The sequence below is a fragment of the Glossina fuscipes genome, unplaced genomic scaffold, assembly GCF_014805625.2.
Source record: "Glossina fuscipes isolate IAEA_lab_2018 unplaced genomic scaffold, Yale_Gfus_2 1, whole genome shotgun sequence".
Classification (NCBI taxonomy): Eukaryota; Metazoa; Arthropoda; class Insecta; order Diptera; family Glossinidae; genus Glossina; species Glossina fuscipes.
Genome location: NW_023998415.1, coordinates 13,631,579 through 13,656,260, shown reverse-complemented (window position 1 = coordinate 13,656,260; position 24,682 = coordinate 13,631,579). Strand labels below are relative to the sequence as shown.

The window sequence follows — 24,682 nt, the reverse complement described above, 5'->3', positions numbered from 1 at the left end:
CTCTCTCTCTCTCTCTCTCTCTCTCTCTCTCTCTCTCTCTCTCTCTCGCTTTCTCTCTTAAGGGTGTAAAGCCGAAATTTTTTTAAATCGGCCAGAATTCAGTTCAGTTAATAAATTCAATTTTTCGCCAAAACATCGCAGAAGTTCTACAGTGATCGCATAACAGTGTTACCAAACTGTTATCCAGTTCACGTGACATACAAAACAGAGTCTGTTTGAATGTTGATGGAAAAGACTGCCATCTTTTTGGCATAAGCTGATTTGTTACAGTAATATGGCGTCAAAATTAATAAGCTGTATAAAAATTAACCATAGGATATTTGGGTCATATAGGTCCATCTTTCACACCCCATCAAATATAGGGGTTGTTATGAAAAATATACCGCGATATGGCGACAAAGTTTGACTTGTAATTTTTTACCGCGAAAACAACTGAAAAATAATATAATCTTGAGTAAGTATTTAAGCTTTAAACATCCTCCAATATGGGGAAATTCCTTTCATCAAAACTAGGCCGTTCCTAATGTATTTATTATTATTATTATTATTAATTTAGCCAGAGAATAAATTCTAGCCCTAGCATCTAAGGCTTTCGGCTTTATTAAAAACTCTACTGCACTTGAGTTTTCAACCCACGACCATTGAGTTGCTAGTCGAGACTCTTGCCTACTCCGGCCACTTAGGCGGATACCCACGTAACTTTAGCGTAAGTAAACTTAGTAAGCATACTTATTATGCTTTAATTTAAGTTACCAATAATCATTTAAATAATTTCGACTAGCGAAAGCATTTACACAACTTTTATGATTACATTCACTTTATGACCTAATTAATTAATTTTTAGCAAGGTAAGCATTCATTTTAATTATATTTTAGTATATCAGACGCACTTGGCATAATAAATCAATCAATCAATGATAAGATAAACAGATAAATTCATGGATTCGGCAAATATCCGAAAACCAGATAAATCGCGAATTTCGCGAAATTTAATTTGCGCGTAGCGCGAACGTTTGAATTAAGATATGACTCTGAAAATCAATTATAAATTTTAATTTCTATCTATCGTTGAAGCGATGATCCTTACATATTTACAACAGTGCTAATCTTTCCATCACAGCAAACATATCATTTTAAGCCATAACATCTTGTATGAAAATAAGATACAATTCTTGGTGTATTATCGGTAAACTGAAACAGTAATTGTATTACGCGAAATGTCATAAGGTGTCTAAATGTCGGCCTTACTTGACTATAATCTTAACTATAATTATTCTTGATTCGAATATATAGCGAAATCGATTAAGATATATATGACCAGCTGTTTCGTGACATCACAATTGTGACATCAAAGATATGCTTAAACGAACTCTCTATTACTCTATATATATATATACCTTTATCACCTTGCTCAGGAAATAAAAATATATAATAAAGTAAAGTAGCTAACAATCGGATGGTGCGACTTTGCAAGCTAATATGATTTAGAATATTTACGACGAAATATATGAAGACAACAAGGTATATGATACGAGTAAATCTTCGTTAAATTTTGCGTGCACATGTGTATGTCGGTAGTAAAAAGTTCACCATAAGCCAAATTTTAATGGTTTTTTATTTTAGTTTTTACCTTTCGACGATTTTAAGATTCTTGATGAATGACCAACGTGTACCGACCGAGAATATATATCATCTCGTCATTGCGAAAAACTTTACAAACCTGAGATAGTTGAAAATCGGCCATGGTAACGTGTGTTATTATTACCGATATAACCGAAAGCAGAGGTAAGGCTGCTGTTACCGTTACGGCTATACGTCGTAAGTGTAACGGTACACTGTGACCCGATATTTGATAATAGAGTATCTAAAAATAAATAAAAAAAAATTTCGCAATTATATCGTTTATTATATCGGTATGATACTTTACAGTTATGATAACAAACCTCAAAATCATCCCAGTCATTTAAGAGGACGCAAATTTTCCGGGTCTCCCACCATAAAAGCGGAATAAGAAATATGGGCAAAATATTCACCAAAAATAAATAAGCAATTACAGCCTCCTCAAAGGGTCCACTCAAAGAAGTTACTATACGTATCCGATTATTTGCCACGTACACCACATATAGCTGTGCAGCATAATATTGCATAAAAAAAAGACCCAATCACTCAAAATTCAATGTGATCTGTGCAGACTTTCAAACTATTTACCGTTAAGAGGGTAAAAGTTAAAATCGAATAGACGAATGCCAACGAGCCTATCGTAAATTTTGCATTACCCGGTCCAGGACGTGTCATTGGCAGAACGCCGATAACACTTAAAAACCATTTCACTGGTGCCAAATTTCTAAAAAATATGTTCTTAAAAAAACAGATATATATATTTTTTACAAACGAGTCACATTTGTTTCACGCGCGGACTATATTAAATATATAGAATGATAGTGAATTCCTATCAAAACATTTTATTTACATTGTAGCAACCTATATTATTCACGGTCCACGGTACACGATGCACGGTTCCTACATATATAGAGAAGTATTAGTTTGGGGAAAAAGAAATCCATTATTTTTATATGAACTTCAGGACTTTATTTAACATGCTTCGGATTGTCCGATTTGGATCAAATATGCTCCGTTTTGTTATACGATTTGTTGCCATGTTAAAGGTAACTTCAAAATGCCTCTCTCATAGAAGTCCTGGTCTCTATTTGCAAAAAACTCCAGTAGTCGATTTTCACAATCCTCCCTAGATTCCAATTTTTTATCATTAAAGAAATTTTGCAATGCAAGAAAAAGATGATAATCGCTTGGTGCCAAGACCGGACTGTATGGCGGATGCATTAAAACTTCCCAACCAAGCTCCCGAAGTTTCTGGCGAGTCACTGTAGATGTGTGTGGCCTAGTGTTGTCCTGGTGGAACACGATACCTCTCCTGTTGGCCCATTCTGGCCGTTTCTGTTCAATCGCTATCTTCAAACGGTCCCGTTGTTGACAGTAGAGGTCAGAATTTAGCGTTTGGCCATATGGAAGCAACTCATAATAAATAATCCCCTTCCAGTCCCACCAAATGCATAGCAAAACCTTCCTGGCCGTTTGAGCTGCTTCACCGCTCTTTGACCACGATCGTTTTCGCACAGGGTTATCGTATGTGATCCATTTCTCATCTCCAGTCACCATTCGTTTAAGAAATGGGTCTATCTCATTCCGTTTGGCCAAGGCTTCGCAGATGGAAATTCGATCCATCATCATGTTTTTTTCTGTTAATTGGTGTGGCACCCAAACATCGAGCTTCTTTTTGAATCCAGCTTTGTGTAAATGGTTTAAAACTGTTTTATGATCGATTTTTAGCTCCTGGGCGATGTTGCGACTGCTAACATGCCGACATATCGACATTTTCGACGACCGGCCTACCTGTGCGAGGTGCATCTTTAACATCAAAAATTCCTGAACGGAATCTACGAAACCAAAATTGCACATAATTGGCTGTTACAGTATCGGAACCATAAACACCATTCACAATTTTAGCCGCCTGGCTTGCATTTGCGCCTTTGTCAAAGAAAAACTGTAAAATGTACCGAATTTTCTCTTTGTTCACTTCCATTTTTAACACGCTGTAACTCACAACTGAATGCACCAAGCAAAAAACAGCAAAAGAATTTTTTTTACTGCGAAATGTCACCTTTCCAACGAGCATAAATCTGAAATTGTTTGATCGATACTTTACGAGAAATCTATCAGTGCAGCCATCTACCGAAAAAATAATGGATTTCTTTTTCCCCAAACTAATATGTAAAGTATAGTTTTGTAAAGTATCTTCACTTATTAAGCCACTTTTCATTAATTAAGATCGCTCTTAATTGGAAAGATGGTACTGATCTGATTAGATATACTATAGTCTGCACGACTAGACTAATCTCGCCCATCTACGATCGTGTGGTAATGTAAGTTAGTAGCATAGTAAGTTTGTTTACGGCTGCATAGTAAGCAATGTTTTGGACGCCTTATTAAAAAATTTAAGACGGAATACACACTTCCTAAGCACAAACATAACATATTACGCTTATACGCGAGGATCGTAGAGATTGATTGCGAAAATTCAAATTGTTTCATATGATCGATTTTTCAATATGAAGAGCTATACGGCGAGTCGTTGCAAAAGTGGTCTAATCCAATCTAGGGATTCATTCATTCTAGGGATAGGATTCATACGTGGCCCAAAACATGCCAGTGCACCAAATTTTTCCAATATATCTTAAATATTGGGAGATATAATTTGAACACAAAGTGTACGCGGGCAGACAGACGGACAGAGAAACGTAAATTGATTCAGAAAACGATTTTGACTCGATTGGTACGAAACAAAAGATGGGTATATCTTTAGTCCTACTGCGCGACAAGCGCTGTACGGTATAAATACTATGCCTTTAAATAACATTGCTCAGTTCGAAATAACGGTATAGCATAGATATTTACCGTGATATGTTCCCGTACTACTTCACATAAAAAGACCTTATAAATGACTTTTGCATAACAAGCCTTTCTGATACTAACAAGATCTAACTAATATTAAATTCTAGACAAAGGCAATAACTTCATTACATTTGAATCAAATTCCTTTATTTCTTGGACACTTGCCTATCAAAAGTAAGCATTTACATGCTAACGAGATGTACGGTATGGTTAATGATTGGCCGTTAACTGTAATATATAAGATTTTTTTTGCTTATTTGCTGATTTGGATAATGAAATTCATGCTATCAAGGATTGAATGTAGGACACTTACAGGTATAAATTGCTGATTCATGGAATCGATGGTACCCACTGAATGTCGACTAGCTCGTTTCTCATTATCATAGTTTACCCCGAAACCACTGTCTATTCGATCTAATATTCCATTCGAATATTTTCGAACACCAATTCCATTCGCTGCAGGTTTCACATTTAAAAAAACAGTATCGTGCTTCTTTTTCCGATTATAATTGTTTAACATTTTTCGACTTTTAAAGATGTAGTTAAAGAAATACTTCTTAAATTAAAACCAGACCAATTAATATCCTAACCTCTACTGCCACTAATTCGCTTTTTCAAAGTATCATGCAACTTTTGATTGTTCTTTACATGCACAGTAGTCCAAGTCTATAAAAATACTTGGTAAATTCTATAAATTATATAACTAATATTTACACCCTCTCTTTATACAGTATTCATTATTATGCAATCTCTCTAACTGTATAAAATTATATTGGATACGGAATACGAAATTATTCCCAATATCTTTTATCAAGAAGAAAACATCGGAATTTATGTAGGACTTGCAAAAAAGTCGTAAAACAATACAAAAGGTGGAAAGAAAACTTTGCTTTGTATTTTCTAACACAGTCGAGAATGTCTTTGATAATAAAAAGGATAAAAAATCGGGAGAGCAAAAAATTTTTTCTATTGCAATATTAATAAATCCTAAGTTGTTAAAAGCAAGTCAAGAAGAATTTGTCTGGGAGGCAGCTTAAAAATGAGCCGTTGAGCCGAAGAACTCTCAAATTGTGTAAAAATGTAAAAACGAAAAAATATATATAGGCAAAGATGGAATCTTACCGTAAACTGATATTTATCCAATGGCTGGTTTCCATAAAACAAAACAATTCATTATATATTAGATAACGAGAATTTTTTGCAGGGCACGAGTGCGCACCGACAGTAGGACCTTTTGGAATTCAAAACAAATTTTTATTATTTGCTTTTCGAGCCTACAACTGCGTTTTGATTACTTTTTTTTTTTTAGGAGCGAATGGCTTACACTTTCTGTGTTTTTAAAAAAATTTTAATTATGAACGATGTACACAATACAGGTTTAAAAAAAAAAAAAAAAAAAAAAAACTACTATACTTTTTAAACGAATACATTCCGAGTAATCTCATTATATAGAAGTATCTTAATGTAAAAAAAATTATGCTGAGTAATCTAAAAAATATTACAACTACTGAAAGAAGTAAGAAAAGAGAAATAGACAAGAACGTCAAAGCAGCCTGGTGGGTGTCTACATCAATCAGTTAGTGTTACACCTTTATCGGCTGGGCACTCATCTTAATCAAAGCGACCAAAGTAAACTCTAGCACAATGACATCTGAGACCGCGAACATATCGATTTGCTAGGTGGGATTTTTATCTACTCGGCTGCTCGGATGCGGACAAGGTTATCAGTGCTTATAAACATGAAACAAAATAATGTATGCAAATAACATGTAAATTGAAGAGTCAATATTTTTCAAGCTATTTACGCTAACTTTAAAAGGCTACGTCGTTCACCCGTGTTCCACTGCATTTTTTCGGCACACTTCAACCAGTCAATCGGTTGTTTTTCCTTTTTCGATTTTTGCACTTAAACACACCACTGTGCAATATTTGACTTTGTAATAAATTTAAGCTTTTACATAATTGAACAGAGACAGAATTATTTATAAGATTTGCCTTCATTTACTTCGAGAGGTGTTAATATTTTAACGTTCAAACGCTAAACTTTATAATCCTTTATCGTGTAATATAAATTTGGCTTAATTTCGTAGAATTCTTGCAATAGGAAATCAAGCATATATTCTTTTATATTATATATATATATATAGCTTTACATATAAATCGAGTATGTAAATACGAGTAGATATATGTGTTTGTGTATATTTGCAATCGTTATTCAATTAATATGATGACCAAGAATGGCATAAGTTTTATTTACCTGTTATTGTCCTAAGTTTAAATATCATGGCTAGTACCCAATTGCCCATTTCCAATCTATTAAAATTTTTTTTTCAAATTTTCCCAAAATATCATTCAGTTTTAAAATATTAAATCAAATCAAGAGTAGCAGTTACATCTCAGATAGAAAAGCTGTTATAAACGCTCGCTAACAATATTGAAAAGACAAAGTTATTGCATCGGATCAGAGATGTGGATTCAAAATTTTTAAAATAAATCTGCGAACTCAATCATATATATTTCTTAGCAGTCCGTGCAAGTCTATAACACAGAAACTACCTGTTTTTCAGATCCACCTTATGGAAAATTTTTAATACCCATAAAATAAAATCAATATGCAAAATTTACAACTTATTCAATAAATTGTGGGCGTTTCGTTTGAAATGTGGAAAGATATTCGTGCCAACCTTTCGAGCAATAACCACTGTAAGTTATAGCCTTGTTATAAGGTAAATTTGATCCTTTTATCTCAATAACTGTAGACGAATGGGCAGATTGCCTTTATAGTAATCACATAATTTGAACGCAATAAGCGGTAATGTCAACGATACGGATAGAGTTAGTTACTCATAAATATTTGACTATGAATTCAATTAGACTATCGCTACATTGAAGCTTCACTTATATTCCCACGATTGGAGTTGCTAAATTGTCCTATGCAATTCAACTGTTTACATGATGGTTTGCAAATTATGTGAAATTAAATTGGATAACATAGCCGCTCGGTGCATAGCACTGCCCAACAAATGTCAATGAAAGAAAATAACCCAGATCTTCAATAAGAGGTGAGAATTTCCTCTTTGCATCGTTGCGATGTTCGCAAACACATAACTGGCCTTTGTCCCCGAAAAATCGAATACCTTTTTTATAATTATGAAAAATAAACAAACACCTTTTATAGAATCTTTTAGGCCGTTGCTTTATGGTATTGCTGGGAATCTGTGATGCAAATTATACTTTTACAGGCATAGGTATCTTGGCTTATGGTTTCCAAAGCAATGGAAACATTTCAAGGAATACGGCATTTGGATGTTAAATAGGCAATGATTACCATTTTGTCATTGATGCTTCTTTCGCTTCTTTATAATTGCTTTAATTATGCATATCACTTGAAATTTTGGAATTCCAGAAATTTTTTTGCCGGCTTTCCTTATCTTGAATTTTATTCATTAGCCTAAATTTGAGAAATTATTATGTTTATCTCCATAATCTAATTAAACAATTTGACAAACATGTTTTAAAATTATGATAAATGATCATTATTGTTTATAGCTTTTCATTTATTATTATTAAAATAATATACAGTATTAATCAAAATTGCAAATCATAATATATAAATAAAATTTATATTTGTATAAAAGAAACGCAAATTAGACAAATACCTCTTAACTTAAAAAAAGAAGCACTCGTCATTTGTTCCGAAATTATTTTCTTCTTTTTATTTATTATTTGTTTTTTTTTTTTTTTTTTTTTTTTGTTTGCATACATACGACACCATATGATTTGCAAATTCCTACAAATTATCGTCAAAAGTGGGAAAAGTTGACATAATAATATCCCGAAAATAGGAATAATTCATCATTGTGTTTTATGCGCTTAGACGCCGTATTGTTAGATGCACTTTAAACCTATCAGTTATTAATTTTCATTTATTTTCTCATAGACTTCAAATTTATCAGAAAAGTGGTTTCTAAATTTCTTTGTTCAATCGTTTAATTATTGAAAAGTATTAAGTGACTTGGTTTTAAATTGAAACCGTGGAAAACTTACATAAGTATGAAAATTTTATATATGTGCATAAAAAGCTTCTTATTAATCAACTGTCATATATATTTTTATTCTTTCAATTCTTTCAATTATCGCAATATAATCTATATGTTAAGGTATTTATCCACTTACAGGCTTTTAAAGAATTTTACTTATAAATACTATTTAGGATTTAGATCAATAGGATTTTGAATGGATTGCAAAGCTAAGAAATTTTATGAACATTGAAAATCAATTTTATAAGCTCAAAGTCAATTATATAATTTATTAACTTAATTAGGAATTAAACATCTAGAATAAACTCATATTTCTGTAATGAAGATAAGATTAAAAGAGCAGCCAATATGAAATATATATGCGAACATACGTACATAGTTTGGAATGAACTAAAAATATGAAATTGAGTTAGCGCAATATTCAACTGCTGTACACCGATAATGTGAAAATTTATTAAAAATTCTATTATTGACGTAATCGGTTTCGTTTAAAAATTTGGCAATCTTGTCTTAGCAATAGTAGCATTTTCTTTTATACGAACTGGTAACACTGAACATCAAAGAATATTCTGGTATATTATAGTGTCAATAATATTATATTTCACAAATACAAATAATGAGAAATTGCATTCTGCGTGCTGCCAAGATTGAATAAATTTTAAACATCGTATATTTTGCATATAAAATGGTAGATTATAGCAAGTGGACAAATATTGAGGTGAGTGAGTTTAATGTGACGATGGTCGTTTTGAGAAAATGTGCTTTTGTTATAACTTGCAGATCTCTGATGATGAGGATGACACACACCCAAATATCGATACTCCCTCTTTGTTTAGATGGCGTCATCAGGCACGCTTAGAACGCATGGCCGAGTTGGAACATGAAAAGGATGAATTAACTAAGGCAAAGCAGTCATATCAGGCTAGGCTAGTGGACGTTAAAGAACGCCTTAAGAATAAAGAGGGAAAGGAGAATGAACTGGAAAAGGAACTTGAAAAAATAGAGAAGGAAGGCAAAGATTTAGATTGCCGAGAGGAAGAGTTACTCAAAAAAGAAAAGAAAACCCCTTGGAATGTGGACACAATTAGCAAAGCAGGTTTTGAAAAAACTATGTTCAATAAGCAGCAGGCACGTAAAAATGATGATAACTTAACCGAAGAAGAGCGTGAAGAAAGATTGAAACGATTTGTCAAGGAAAATGAAAAGTTATGCAAGGAATACGGGATGCTGCGTAAATATGAAGATTCCAAGCGTTTTCTTCAAAATCATCTTGACCTTGTTTGCGATGATACTTCCAATTATTTAGTAATTTGGTCAATCAACTTGGAAATGGAGGAGAAGCACGATTTAATGGCACATGTTGCTCATCAGTGCATTTGCCTGCAATACATTCTCGAACTAGGGAAACAGTTGGATGTCGATCCACGAGCATGCGTGGGCTCATTCTTCTCAAAAATACAAAACTGCATGCCTGAATATCGACTTCAATTCGAAAATGAAATTGAAGCTTTCAAAGAACGTATTAAAAAAAGGGCAGAAGAAAAAATCGAGGAAGCCATTGTTGAATCTGAAGCGGAGCGAAAATCACGCCTCGGGCCGGGTGGTCTTGATCCAGTCGAAGTGTTTGACGAATTACCCGATGTAAGTACATTCACATATTTCCTTGATTTGGTTATTTTTATCAAAATGCTTTATATAGGAGTTAAAAAAGTGCTTTGAGACACGTGACACCGAGTTGCTACAAAAAACAATTGCTTCAATGGATGTCGATGTTGCCACATATCATATGAAACGTTGTGTGGATTCAGGCCTTTGGGTGCCAAATGCTGCCGAATGTCTGTTAAATGAAGATACCGATGAAATTAAGCTAGGATCAAAAAATATAGAGACCGAAGAGTCACCAAACCTTGAATCCAACCCTAATAATTTGGACTGATCTGTTATGTTACCCATGACGTCTTAAGTAAATTTTCGAAAAATTATCTATTCCTCGTTATTAAAATACGACCTCAATTTTTAAATCAGGACTTTCATTTACAATAATCATGATTTTTCCCTTTGAAGCAGTTTTGTCCGAGCTTCGCTCTTACATAATCTATAAATATATTATTTCATAACTTTTACATATATAAGTCTCTTATTCTGAGAATATTTATAATTTGCGCCTACGATGTATTATAATATGACATACTATTATCTATTAAGTTCCCTTCTACGAAATATTCAAATTTAATTCAATTCGCCCACTTAACACAAACGAAAGGCATTGACTAGCAATACCTTATTGGGATTGACATTGTTCTTGCCCCATTGTTCATATCTATATCCAATTATTTAATCAACTCAGGAGAGTTAATCAGGATTTGTTTAATGTTTTTATAGTGCGTCGGAACATCAAGGACGAAATTTGTTGATAATAGATTAAATGCAATGTTATATAATATGCAAATTTCATCCGATATTATATATTTTGCCAGATTTAATTAAATAGGCGGAAGAATAAGTATAAAATATGGTTTTACGTAGTCGCTTCCTACGCCTTCGCACCGACTAATAGCCGGTTCAAAAGAAATTTTGGAAATTATTTTTCGTATATTACCAGCAAGGCATGTTTAAGATTTCCTTGATTACATAAAATTATTAAAACAAAATATTTATTTTGCTTACAAATATTAAATAAAAGAATAAAAAACTTTCTTACTAACAGAAAGTTTGTTAACGTTTTAACGCTATGACGCATCATTAGATGTCTAAAAAATGATGTATAAGAAAAGAGAAAGAGTTAAACAAGTAATATGCTAACAATCCTAAATATGCAACGCATCAAAATATTATAAAAACAAAGAAAAAACAAACATTTACCCACATTTACCCCCAAAAATACTTATCATATATATATACACACACACACACACACATACACACACACACACACACAGGCGCTATAAATTAGCATAGCTTCGCATATGTTTGCGATCGATATTCATTCTCACAAATGTCGTGATAGAAATTTTGAAATTTATAACTTTGATCAGTTATCTATAATTTTAAAAATAAATTGATTGACCTGAAAAGGCCGGCCATCAATAACTTAAAGACTTTCAAAATTATTCTTATATGAAACAAGAGAAATATCAGTATCTGGCGTTGAAGAGTTAACAATAATAATAGTTAAACTTGTTTATATATTATTTTTGAACCCAAGTATGCATTTCGTAGGCCATTCTGCAAATTTCTTACTTTCAATACAATGGATCTGTAGAGTGCCGTTTCTTAGGGGATTTTTGTTCATGTTGTTTTATTTAGATTTAACTTAATTCTAATATGTTGAAAAAAAACTTCTTTTTTTTTTATTATAAATGAAAAAAATATATAGTTAATAATAATAATAATAATAATAATAATAATAATAAACAAGTTGTTTAAGGTTTTAGTTGCATATCTATCTGTGCTTCTTTCTATATTAATAAACATCCAGAATGTCTTTCCAAGAGAAGAAAGGATAATAAGATGGCCAAGAAAATTTCCGTGTTTAAATCGAAAGGCAAAAGAGAAGTAATAAGAAAAAATGTTATACTTAAATTTATACGTTAATTATAATTAGTTAAATAGTAAAACAAATATTTAAAAAAAAAAAAAAAAAAAAATTAAAATCTTAAATTACATTAAAATTAAAGGTAACATACATACTTAAGAAAACGGAAGAAAAAGTTATGACAAAACGTTAAGTCAATATTAGGTAACTATGGGATTAAATCGTAATGATGTACACAATAATAATATTAAGGTAAGGTAAATTTTGCAGTTAGGATCAAGGTTACGGGGGTTAACTTTTTATACTGAATTTGAATTTTTTTCAGAGGCAAATTTGGACATATTTGCGGAACTAAAATTACATATGTATGTTAGGTTACGACGAAGAGGATATTACACGAACACAAATATATTTACTCCTTTAATTTGGCGACATTTTCATTACGATATTAAAGATTTATTACACAGAGAACAGCATGTTTGACTAAGCCAACGGATTGAGTAACAAGAAATAGACAAAAACGCTACGCATATGCACGACTCACACAGCAAATAAATATATATATATATATATATATATATATATATATATATTTATTCAATTTCAGAGTTGGTGTTGGGAGCGCTTGCTAATCATGAGGAGGATGTTGAGGAATTCTTAGTTGAACTACCTCCCCCGGTAGAGGTACCACGTTGCTTTTCAATGTAAACATTTAAGAGGCGTACTTTACTTGGAGTTAGCATTGTTAGTTTTGGTTTAACCTTCTCCTCACCCATGACAATAAACAATTTGACAATGCAAAAGACGGCCGCCTTCCGAACCATCGATTGATAATCATCAGCGAGACGCGCCAAATGCGGGAATACAACGTCTAACTCTGACTCAGTTAACTCGGAACCATTACGGTCCGCCAATTCTGTGAGAAGCTTTAAGGCACACAGATTCACTGGATAAGGACCCGTTGCAATTACAGGATTAACAATTTTAATTGTCACATTTAATGGGAGAGCTGGCACAATGCGAGGAATAAGCACATCTAATTCGCGCATTGTTTCCTTACTTTTTGAATAGCAATTAATTATTTTAAGCAATATAAGCTCCACAAAGTTAATCCAATTGGGTTTCATTTGCGATCGTCGCAGAATTTTAGCAAGAACATGCAGAGCCCCAATCACTATCTCGTTGGAGTTTGCATCTAGCATATTGAGTAACATTTTCATTATAGCGCGAAAATGTTTATTAGGCAGTTCGCAATTACCGCTCTTTATGCAAACACCAAGATTGCTCAAAGCCGTATTTACTTGAGGTAAAGGCATTTCTTGCGTTAACGCTAATGCGGTTTTAATAACGTCACTTTCGGCAATATTACCATCTAATATCATTTCGCCATTTTCGGTAAATTTATGATTGACAGCAGTCGAAGGAAGTGAATTTGCTTGACATAAACTAGTACCTACCGTACTGGCTATCATTTTATGATGTTGCTCTAATAAATTACCATCCAAACGCATTGTGGTGCTTTCAGGTGTATTGGATTCGGTTGTAGTAGCAGATTGCGTCTTTGAATTAGAAGAAGCACAAGAATCAAAAGCTTCATTTAAATGGCCATTATAATTGACACCGTTCGTGTTATTGGCAAGCGAATTATATTGATTTTCGATACTTCCGAAGCAATTGCGTATCTCTTCAGTCGTCTTTTGTATATTCTGCTGAACGTCAACTTCCGAATAACCGAGTATCAATTCGTTGTCATTAGCTGAAGACTGGCGGGAACGTGGACTAGTGAATTGTGGTTGCAGCGAAGTAAATGGCCCAGTTATATTGGGACTTTGAAGTGATTTTGGACTCGAGTTGGATAAAGGCGATGAAGATGGTGAATTCGTACCCGAGGTACTGCTTCGTCGTAGATGTGACTGTATATATATTTTTGCTGAATCTTGATAATTTTTGGGGAGAGATGAGAGTACTTTCGTCATTTGAGGTGTATTAAGATTATACAAAGCTATTAGGCAATGTCGCGCTTGATTACGTAATTCTATGCTTTTTTGATCACCGGCTAACTGAACAATTTTTAATACGGCCTTTTCAACCATTGGCAAAATGGTACCATCTTCCGCTCCTGGAAAATCTGTGATTTTGCAGTATGTGTTTGCCAAGGTTGTTAAAAATTTGAATATTGCTATTCGAGTCTTAGTGCAAGGTGTTTGGGCTGAGTCGGATAGTATCCGGAAGACATCTTTCATTTGAAGGTCAGTCGGAAAATATTCATGCACAACTTGCAATGTCTTCCAAATTTTTCCATGCATAGAGTTTAACAACTCCGTGCCTAGTTTATTGAAAAGCCTTGTGAGTAATATAAATAACCAATCATGCAAATCATTGGCATGTACCAACATTAATTCAGTTACCGTCTCAAGGAAAAGTGAATATACTTTAGTGTGCGTATCCATAAACATTTTGCGGAAGGTGTCTAAAACACATTGCAGTTGTTGCGGAGTTAACACTTTCCCATCAGCGAGGTATTGGGTTAAACTAATGAGACCATCTTTTCGTTCTGACCAATGGGTTGAGGCACAGTACTGAATAATAGTTTCTATATCTTCAAATGGTGGACGTGACCAACTCCAATCGAGACGATTGCGCGATCCAGATAAAGAATAGTTTGAATTGTTGGCTCGTGTATAAGAAGAATCAAAAGATCTTTCCGAGCAAACGGACGACGCCTCAGAATCATCTGACTCGTCACGTGACAAAAGTTTTCTCCCAATACGAGAACTGCTCGGATAAGCGCTACCGCCCCGTTCTCTTGCGTAGTCACCCATCGAAGAATAATCTATACCTCCATTTCCTTCCGGTGATAGCGCATCAGCTAATAAGGCTGTCTCAGCTTCTCGACTTTGTTGCAAAATGCGAGCGGCGACTGGTTGACGTGTTGGTTGATTGCGTTCTGGAGTACGACGCGAGCTGCCTGTCGTGTAGAGACTTCTCTTCATTATTACACTGCCGCTTCTTGTAGGACTCGTTTCTCGGGAATTGGCTAAAGATCTTGGAATGCCAGATGCCTTCTTAGGTATGGTACCAGTCGGCCGGTAATAACCAATACTATGTTGTTCCCGTAACTTTGAACTTGGAGATGTAGATCGTGATCCTGGTTGTGACTGAGAAACACCTGCTCGCCCACGATTTCTTTGAAAAACGCCAGTAGACGATGGCTGCGTAGAGCTCTGCTGAGAAATCCCGAGCCGTGACCGAGGCAGAGATCCCACGTTAGTATTGTTACTGCAAGTGTTTGAAGTATTCGCAGTATTTGTGACTTTTTTTCGTGCAAGAAATGCATACTGTGCCCGAGCCTTAGCACGCTGAGCTGCAGCTGTATCTACTGCTGATACACTGCGCATTCCAGGCGTAGACTTTTGAAGAGCTCCAGGTGACCGCGTTGCACGCATTGCAGTGACAGTTGTGCGACGTTCTTCCGAGTTACCTCCACTATCGCGTTCTCTTTCAAGGGCACGTTGCGCTGCTATATCGAGTGTACCGTAAATTTGATCGCCAAGATCTGGAAAATGTCGCCGGAAAACCCAATAAGCGCGTCGTGAATGGCGCCGTGCTTCACTATCAGCATCACCAATCGATTTTTTAAGTGTATCCCGCAACAAACTGGCACTTCGCTCCAAAGATTTTGTCGGCCACTCCTCGCATAACAAACATAATATTTCACAAAGCGTTGCACGAATATCCTTTGATTTTGAGTTTTGTAAAGTATCGGTAATGATTTTGATAATTTTAGGAGCATGCGTATATTTAATTATATACTTCAAGGCGATTGTCGAAGCGGATGCAATCACTTTCGCAGAATTCTGGATGAGAAGTATGAGCTGCTCAAGAATGTATTCACAGAATTTATCAAGTTTTTGATGTAAAGTTTTCGACATAAACGCAATAGTTATGCAAGCTTCACGAATCACTTGCGAACGCAATTCCTCCTTAAGAATGTCCAAAAAGGATATAGAAAGTTCTTTTAGGTGAGTGCTAACAAATTGCGGATGAGAGTGAATGTTTAATATTAGCAACGATCGAACTTTCTTTAACGCATCAATACGCTTCTCCCAGTCAGCATTTTTATCACTCATTGTTGCCAAAACGTTTCTGTAAACATCATCCATATCTCTTGGATGGAATATAGTCAGTTGCGGCACTAAATCAAAAGAGGCTTCAAAAATGTCCATAGTCACAGCTCCGGCATCAGCATTAGTATCGGTGGATATATTTTTGTTTCGCATTGTTGCTGATACGGTACGTTTGACAATTTTTGTTGGCCTCTCCCGAATACCGACATTATCCGCCTCATCGTGTCCGCTATGGTTATTCGCCTGGGTGGCTGATTTAAGTAAGAGTCCTTCACATTTGACCTGGTCAAATTTTTGTTCAAGTAAAGCTAATTTGGACGCTGGCAAGTCCTCCATTCGTCTCAAGTCAGGTCTCAAACGATCGCCGACATGTTTATAAATCTCAATAAGTGTTTGAACTGCATAATCACGAACCGATACTGTAGGATCGCCGAGTAAAACACATATCGACTGAATGTAATTACGTACGCTAAGTTGACTCGTTCCATACTCGTTGAGGGTATTCACAATGGTTTGTAGAAATTCTTCGCGTACTTTTGCATTTTTATGTTTAAAACAATTCGCTGCCAACTTGTCTAACAAGGCCTGTGGCGTTAGTACTTTGTGTTCCATTAACGTTTGCAATAATAATTGCGCTTTTTCGCGCACAGTATCTTTACTATCACCTAAACGATCAACCACCTGAGGCAAAACTGTTGCTGTGTACGCATTAAAATCAGGCCCAAGACGTTTAACAAGTTCTGTAAATGCTTCCAGGGACTTTTGTGCAATTTTAAAATGGCTACCGGTTAACCATGGCATTAATCCATCTACCAGTAGACCCATATCGGTGCACACAATTGAATTGGTGTCGTCGCTTAGGAATGTAACTAAATCTTCAGCTAATTGTGCCTTAACGCGCATGTCCGCTTTTGGCATCAACTGAATATATCCATCCAAATCACTTGGTTTACGATACGCCATTGCCGTATAAGTTGAATAAGGTTAAACCTGAAAGCAAAAATAGAAAACGTATCCCATATAATTTCAATAATTCGTTACAGTGAGCGCAAGAAAAAAATTTCTCATATATCTCATATAATATACACAACATGTTGGTTAACTATAGCACTTGTGAATACGATCACGAAATTGTTCAACAATTATTCATCGTTAAATACACTGATCGCCTTAAATCTATAGAAACATATCGAAAAGAAAACTCATAAAGCGTACAAAACTGCATTTCCATCATCACATACGTTATTTTAGCTTTTTCAAAATTACTATCATTCCCCAAAAATATACAAAAAAAAAAAACGAAGTAAACATTAAAGATAATCGGTATTAAAAATCCGAGTTTTAAAGTGAAAATAGTCCGAGTAGAATTAGCGAACCACTCTTTTGAAGCTGGCACAATTTTTCGGTACCTAGGAAAGCTTTACATTATTTTCAAATTTATGGTAATTGCACCTGTAGTATGTACATGCCCAACATTTAAAATCTTATTCATTCATTATCATCTTAAGTAGTTTTCTCATTGCTTTGTTCCCTATCGAGATATATTCGCATTATAGATCTAATTGTTAGTAGATTTCGCGACATTCGTCTTTATGTTGCACAGAGTTTTGTTAGTGGTAAATATTGCAATGATAAGTTAAGACTTAAATATCCATAATATTGATCGGATTTAAATTGGAACCTTAATTAAGAATGTAATGTGAAAATCATCATTCATTAATACGATTGTTATACGGTTATTATTAACGAGAAACTACCTGATTTTTATTTGCCCTGTGCCACAAGGACTTTTGGACTTCCCTAATTCTTATTTCTTTCACACACACAACAGAGTTAGCAAAAGACTTGACGTCTCGTATGACGGGTCTTGCCGTGATCAGACTTTTATAGTTTACCGTATCGATAATTTATTCATTTTACATCAGACTACAGCTTTAAAATCTTCTCTAATAAACAACTTAAGATTTCTTCAATATATTTACAGCTTCGTTTGTATGGTCGATTGTTTGCCAAAAAACCCCAAGAATTCATATCGCCGGTATTTTTTCGAAAATAATCTTCTCGAAAGAAATTCACATTGCTTATTAGGTCTGGAGACGTTATTTTAGAAAATTCGTGGTTGCTCCTTGTGAGAAAGATACCACATCCCAACTTCTTTATACTGAAAAAAATGTCTTGCCGAATACCATTTATTAATTCATATTATAATTTTAATCTTTAGTGAAGACAAGTTGATATTATCATAAGCATTTAAACAATCCAAACTGGGAAGGCATTGATAGTGGACAAACCTAATTAACTAGAATAGTCTCATATCAAGGCTTTGTTCCATTAGAGAGTGCAGCTAAAATGTTTACACATTTCGTTGAACACAACAGTTTGCCAAGAAAGAGAAACAAGTTAAAGAGGCTTCTGCGCTGGAACATTATTTGCGAAAATCTTGAAAAGGATAAATCCTACATCGTACACGGTACTATTCATGCTTTCTTTCAATTTATTTTTTATTGATTGTTTTCAAGAGCATTAAAAAGAACAAAGAAGGTGTTAGCATTATCACCGATCTGCGTTGTACAACGTCTCTGGCGATGCATAAATAAAAAGACAAGGGGATTTTCCCTTAAAAATACTATTGCATATCGAGAAGGAAAATGCATATAGTGGATATGACAATGAGCACTACGTCTTTTTGTACATTATATGAATCTATGTAAAAGACAAACTTATTTCTCAAAATTTGATACAATCGATTCAGCATGTGGCAAATGATCTTGATGTTGTGAGGCTACGGTACTAGGATAAGTTTCAACGATGGTATGCGTAAGTTTTCAAAATAAATGTTAAAAAATGCAAAATAAATAGTAAGTCATTCTTTTCTAATTTGCTTAGCATTGCATTGTTTGGCTTATAAGTTGTTTGACGAAACCGGTAAAAAGTTTCTCTTTTTACAAAATTTCTCTTGGTCCGGCTTATAAAAATAGTTACGCTGCACGCTCATATCGATACATATATGAATTATGCACCTTGTACGTATGTAAAGCTTAAAGCCAGTTGGTGCTCACTTACCTGTGTTAAACTTTAATTGATGTGATAAGAGATTGCAGTTGCAATAAATTTGTTGTGTGGTCGATTGGATTGTCGTTAATCACTTCTGTTTTTCTTTCACTTTCAAACGGACGATGATTGAGCCCACCGATCTGATTAATCAGAAATTAACCCCTTTCCTGTTTAACGATTTTCACAATCCAATGAAATCAAAGATTTAATGAAGTTTCCTGCAAGTAATAAAAAGGGGAAATGATTATTTCCGCTTAATATTTGCAATATTTATTTATGCATTGCTAGCATTGTTGTACTCACAAAGTATCAACTCCAAACGGTCAAACATATATGCATTAAATTTAATATATTTCTGTGTTGGTAGCAGCACATACCTCTGAATAAACTTTTACCTTAAAATTATTTTATTTTCCTTTTCTTTTTTCTTATTACAATTTCATTGGTTTTTGCAGTTTTTCTTTTCTTTTTGCCTTTTTTTTTAAATGCAAAATTCTTTAAACTCTCTTCGTATTCGTTCGTTCGACTTTTTTTCTTTATTTTGGTTCGTTATTGCGACCACCACCGCCTTTGCCAATAACACATTTTTTTAAATCATGTTTTTAGCCGAACTCTTCAATTTTTTCGTACTCTCATGCGTAATCTATAAATGAATTTATTTTCTTTACGTTTTTCCATTATTTGCGACAATTTTTTTCGTTTTTTTCCCGTCAATATTAGTCTTTTTGTACGGAAAATTCCTTAATTTTCAATTCGGGTGCTGCAGAAAAAATTGATATCGGTAGTGTTCTATGAATAATATTGGAATTATGTCATTTTTTTTACCTACCAAATGTCAGAAAAGGCGATGCTTAGTGATGTAAATATTGTCAAAAATGAAATTTTCTATATCCTCTTGTAAGTAATCGATTTTCATCAATCACTAAGTGAAGTCAGGTATAAAAGACAACTGTTGTATATTTGAGTTTAAAAAAAATTGTAAAAGAGAAATTTCTACTATAAAATATCTAATATTTCATATTCCAAAAATATATTATTATCTATGTTAAAAGATATGCTCATCCGCTATATGGGCTGGAATAGTCTGCCTTGCCTTGATATTAAATATTCTCTTAATGTTATAATTAAATAGGAAGAGAGAAATATCAATGAAAATAGTTATTAAATTAAAATGCTTCATCTTATACATGCATTCAGTTGAATTATTCGATTTTCATTTTTGATTAGACCTTACGTCAACAGTATGCATTATTCATTATACAATACCTGTTAAATATATTCTAAAATTTAATATTTGGTGATAAATATCCATCATTATTGTACCTCGAATATTATATATATTAATTATATCTTATATTTTTCGTCATTAGCTTCAAAGTGTTTGCATTAATAATAATTCTAGAAATTACTCACGATCTTACTTTCTCTTATATGCTTTCATTTTCTTTTTAGAAAATCTACTCTGTAAATATATATTTCTACTATTATTTTAATTTATTTATTTACGTCTTTTACCATTCCAAGTATGATACTCTATCGCTTTTTTGATTACGTACTTCTTCTTCTTCTTCTTAACATTAATCATATTCCGACATTAATTGCGACTCCCAATAGCATTTTACTCATAACCTTAATCTAGGCTTACCATATCCCATAAAATGAGAGGTAACCCTTTACTATACTTATTCTAACTAATTTCTCTTTTTTTTCCGAAGTTGAAAAAAGTCTTTGAAAGCATTGGGGAAATTATAGGAAAGTTCATTATTTAGTGGGTTTTGATTCGATTTCTATGAAAAAAAAAAAATAATTACAAAATTAAGAAGAGAAAGATAATATTCGGACTTTATAAGGAGAAAAAAAATTGGTCCTAATTAAATTGACAACAAAGGCATCAACAAAAGTGGTGACGAAGCCCAAGAACGCGATTACGGTGTAGAGCTAAACAAAAAGAAAAACGGGAAAAAAGTAATCAGTCGGTGTGAAAAATATTTAATTAAACCACAATAAGACGATTTTGTATTAATACAGGTAAATATGTATGTAATATTAAATTATTTCATATAAGCATATATGTAGCGGCCATATGGATATCAATAATCATGAATAACTTTTATAAAATCATGTGCATGCGGACAATTATGGTATTAAGAGAACATGCGATATCTGCGGGGACGAATGTTGCCTTGAACTTTGTTGTTTTGTTATTAGAACGTAGAGTGCAGTGGGGGTCGAAAAAAATTTTTATTTTCTTTGTTCGTTTTATAAACAAAGGGAACTATACTCCCGTTAATATATGCTGAAAAAAAAATTTCAATCGCATTATAATTTGTTAGATTTTTTGAGGCTATGGAAAGCCCATGTGAATCAGAAAGCTCCTTGGATGGAGGCACCATGTTACCGCCTAGTCCAGTATCTCGAGAGCAATTGCAGAAACGCATTGAATCATTGACTCAACAAAACAAGTAAGTTTAAAGTTATTTTGTGTCAGTGAAATCTCTAAGATACGCTGTTCATAGAGTCCTCAAAGCTGAGTTGGATACTGTAAAAATAAAATGTAAAGTGGTACAAGAAGAGAATCGCACGCTCAAGCAAGCTTCCGTAATTATTGTAAGGAATGTTTATTTAGCTATTTATTATATATTTGTAAAGTCCATGTCGCTTTTACTTTTAGCAAGCGAAGGCTGAACAGGAGGAAGAATATATTTCAAATACTTTGTTAAAAAAAATTCAAGCGTTGAAAAAAGAAAAAGAGACTTTAGCTCATCATTATGAGCGAGAAGAAGAGTGTTTAACGAACGATTTATCTAGAAAATTAGATCAGGTATAATATAACAATCAAAACGTAGTATGTTTATTAATATATATATGTATATGTATATATATTAATATATATATATATATATTTATTGCTTTTATTTCTCATGTTAGTTGCGTCAAGAAAAATGCAAATTAGAACAAACTCTTGAACAGGAGCAGGAATGTTTGGTTAATAAGTTGATGCGCAAAATTGAGAAGCTTCAAGCGGAAACTGACAACAAACAGACCAATTTGGATCAATTGCGTCGTGAGATGGTTGAACTTGAAAATACCTTAGAGCAAGAACAAGAGGCTTTGGTTAATAAATTATGGAAACGCATGGATAAATTAGAAACTGAGAAGCGACTCTTGCAAATCAAGTTGGACCAGCCAGTTTCCGATCCAACTACACCTCGCGACATCACCAATGCTAATGGTGACACTGCCTCAAATCTCAGTGCTCATATTCAAACTCTTCGCTCGGAAGTGATACGTTTGCGGGCCAATCTTGCCGCAGCTGAAAAGGAGACAACAAAGAAACTACAGCAATTCGCTCAAGAAGAGAAATCTATTCGCGAAGAGAATGCACGTTTGCAACGCAAATTAAAACAGGAAGTAGAGAGGCGCGAAGCCCTGTGTCGTCATCTGTCCGAATCGGAATCATCATTAGAAATGGATGAGGAACGTTTTTATAATGAAAATCTATTATCTAGCGGTGCTCCGTTAGGAGCCCCTGTTGTCAATGCGCATCGCCAACGTACTATAAGCAGCCCGGTTTCGCACAGCCCATCAAACAGCCGCCCATTAAGTCCAGGCACTTCCCAGCAAAATCGTTGCTATGCCTGTGGGCAAATGATTGTAAATTACCATTTAATGCATCATCGTCTTATATGCTACGATAAGCAATTTTCTTTTCTTTGCAGAATCGTCGTGCAAGCGAACGCTTCATAAAGCCAGCACTGCCAACACCAATGTTGGGTGTAAACAATTCAACCTCCACTATGTTACCGGGCTCTACAGGTGCGGCCGGTCCCACCGTTGTCGGTGGTTTGTTTTCAGGTTCCTCTGGCGTTATTGGACCAACAACAGGTTTTCTTAATAATTTGGGCAGCGAACGTTTACCATCATTCAATTCGGGTACATTGTTGGGCAATAACGCTTCCACTCATCATACTTCATCAAATCCTTTGCACTTTAATTTAAATAATACGTCCAATACCAGTGTCACTGGTAATTCGGCATTTACGCCAACCAATTCAAGCTCCAACACATCTGGCACTTTTGCCCAACCAGCTAGTCCTATGGACACTTCAGTTTGCAAAGAATAGAGTGCTTGAACTGATAACGCAATAACATAAAAACAATCTATCTGTAGCATGATTATTTGTTGCACGAAAGCAAACACAAGCACTCATAAGTTCATTATCATCAACGGGCAAAAATCATCAGAATTAACATTACAAGCAGGACACAGTATAGGGGTTGTTGATATGTTATAAGGCACTTCATTAAGTGAAACGTAACGTGGCATAAATTCGGATTTCTTTTACAATAGCAGAAATATATAAATGTTTCGCATAATACTTCGCTTAATAGAAATTGTTCAACGACTTGAGATTCTCTGCTACTAATCCTTTACAAAAAAAAAAAAAAAAAACAAAAAAAAACTAAACTTACAAACTTGTATTATCGTAAGCATCGAAAATAGCTCCGCTCCGAATACTTATAACAAATAGTATTTCGGAACTCAGCGCACACCTCCACTCTGATCCTCTGCCCCCCTTTTCTATATCTACGTCTCTTTAACGTTCGGAATGTTGGCTAAATCGCGGTAACTTTGAAAACTTTGCATCAGTTGTAAGCGTAATATATTAATAATCCTCATAAAAACTGTGTATTTTGTGTAGCCTATATTTATACCTTAATATCTTAATATATCTTTATAAATACATAAAATACATTTTGGGATAAGAGACTAAAAACATCAATTTTTTCTGTCAGATAATGTGTGTGGATATGTAACATACATACATACATACATACATACATACATACATACATACCTTATTGATAATAAATCTGAATATAGAATGATTTTTATCAATTTTACGTTTTGGAGCTTATTTCCAACATTTTATGTTAATATCACTTAGTAATCCGTCATGGTTACGTCTTCGATTTGCGCTATTACATGATTTTTACGGTTCAAATTTTCAAAATATCTTATAATTACAACATGGATGAATTATAAAAACAAATTGTAATGCTTGCTGCAATATATAAGGTCATGAATAAACTTGCGTAGATATTTCAAAAACAAAATATAATGTTTTACTTAAACAGTATCTACTGTTGCGGCGTGACTCGAAAATGTAAAAATGTTTATTAGCGCTTGGCTGTCATAGTATATGAGTAACGCATAAAAAATCCGGAAAGTAAAGTTGTCTCTAATTCATGTTACACTGTAGGCATCCGCTTTGATCAATATAATCCATTCTTTGAACACGAATTTGCGCGCAAGAATTTTCAATGTATTTGCCAAATTTGAAAACGATATATTAATTTTTGCGGCCAGGAGAGTGTTAAAATCGATTCAGAATTTAACGCTAATCGAGAGCATAGATGTGCTTTTTTCATATCTTTTAAATTTTATTCTGAGA

The 24,682-nt window shown here is 34.0% G+C and overlaps 4 protein-coding genes across 5 annotated transcripts in view; 2 read left to right on the top strand and 2 right to left on the bottom strand.

The window, feature by feature from the left end:
- Positions 1-8,174, bottom strand: part of LOC119632404 (gustatory and odorant receptor 63a) — a 9,298-nt gene extending 1,124 nt beyond the window's left edge. The window contains exons 1-5 of the mRNA XM_038025298.1: positions 8,130-8,174; positions 4,784-5,026; positions 2,209-2,358; positions 1,944-2,126; positions 1,721-1,864 (exon numbers count right to left, since the gene is read on the bottom strand). Coding sequence (XP_037881226.1) covers positions 1,721-1,864; positions 1,944-2,126; positions 2,209-2,358; positions 4,784-4,990 — 684 coding nt within the window. The 5' untranslated portion in view covers positions 4,991-5,026; positions 8,130-8,174. The remainder of the gene's footprint in view (positions 1-1,720; positions 1,865-1,943; positions 2,127-2,208; positions 2,359-4,783; positions 5,027-8,129) is intronic.
- An 828-nt stretch (positions 8,175-9,002) lies between these two features.
- LOC119645149 (hsp90 co-chaperone Cdc37) lies at positions 9,003-11,402 on the top strand. Its single transcript, XM_038045111.1, has 3 exons — positions 9,003-9,228; positions 9,291-10,151; positions 10,210-11,402. The coding sequence occupies exons 1-3, from the start codon at positions 9,196-9,198 to the stop codon at positions 10,444-10,446; spliced, it is 1,131 nt and encodes a 376-aa protein (XP_037901039.1). The 5' UTR covers positions 9,003-9,195; the 3' UTR covers positions 10,447-11,402.
- A 483-nt stretch (positions 11,403-11,885) lies between these two features.
- LOC119645148 (CLIP-associating protein) lies at positions 11,886-20,199 on the bottom strand. Of its 2 annotated transcripts, XM_038045110.1 has the most exons (4): positions 20,056-20,199; positions 19,530-19,986; positions 19,236-19,444; positions 11,886-17,162 (listed from the first exon to the last, which is right to left on the bottom strand). In XM_038045110.1, the coding sequence occupies exon 4, from the start codon at positions 17,133-17,135 to the stop codon at positions 12,678-12,680; it is 4,458 nt and encodes a 1,485-aa protein (XP_037901038.1). In that variant the 5' UTR covers positions 17,136-17,162; positions 19,236-19,444; positions 19,530-19,986; positions 20,056-20,199; the 3' UTR covers positions 11,886-12,677. The 2 variants fall into 2 exon arrangements, with proteins under 2 accessions (XP_037901038.1, XP_037901037.1); XM_038045109.1 differs by lacking the exon at positions 20,056-20,199 and having other exon boundaries at positions 19,530-20,033.
- A 702-nt stretch (positions 20,200-20,901) lies between these two features.
- On the top strand, positions 20,902-23,689 carry LOC119632106 (coiled-coil domain-containing protein 6). The gene is made up of 6 exons (XM_038024854.1): positions 20,902-21,254; positions 21,560-21,688; positions 21,743-21,833; positions 21,898-22,047; positions 22,155-22,880; positions 22,946-23,689. The coding sequence occupies exons 2-6, from the start codon at positions 21,573-21,575 to the stop codon at positions 23,348-23,350; spliced, it is 1,488 nt and encodes a 495-aa protein (XP_037880782.1). The 5' UTR covers positions 20,902-21,254; positions 21,560-21,572; the 3' UTR covers positions 23,351-23,689.
- The last annotated feature ends 993 nt before the right edge of the window (positions 23,690-24,682 follow it).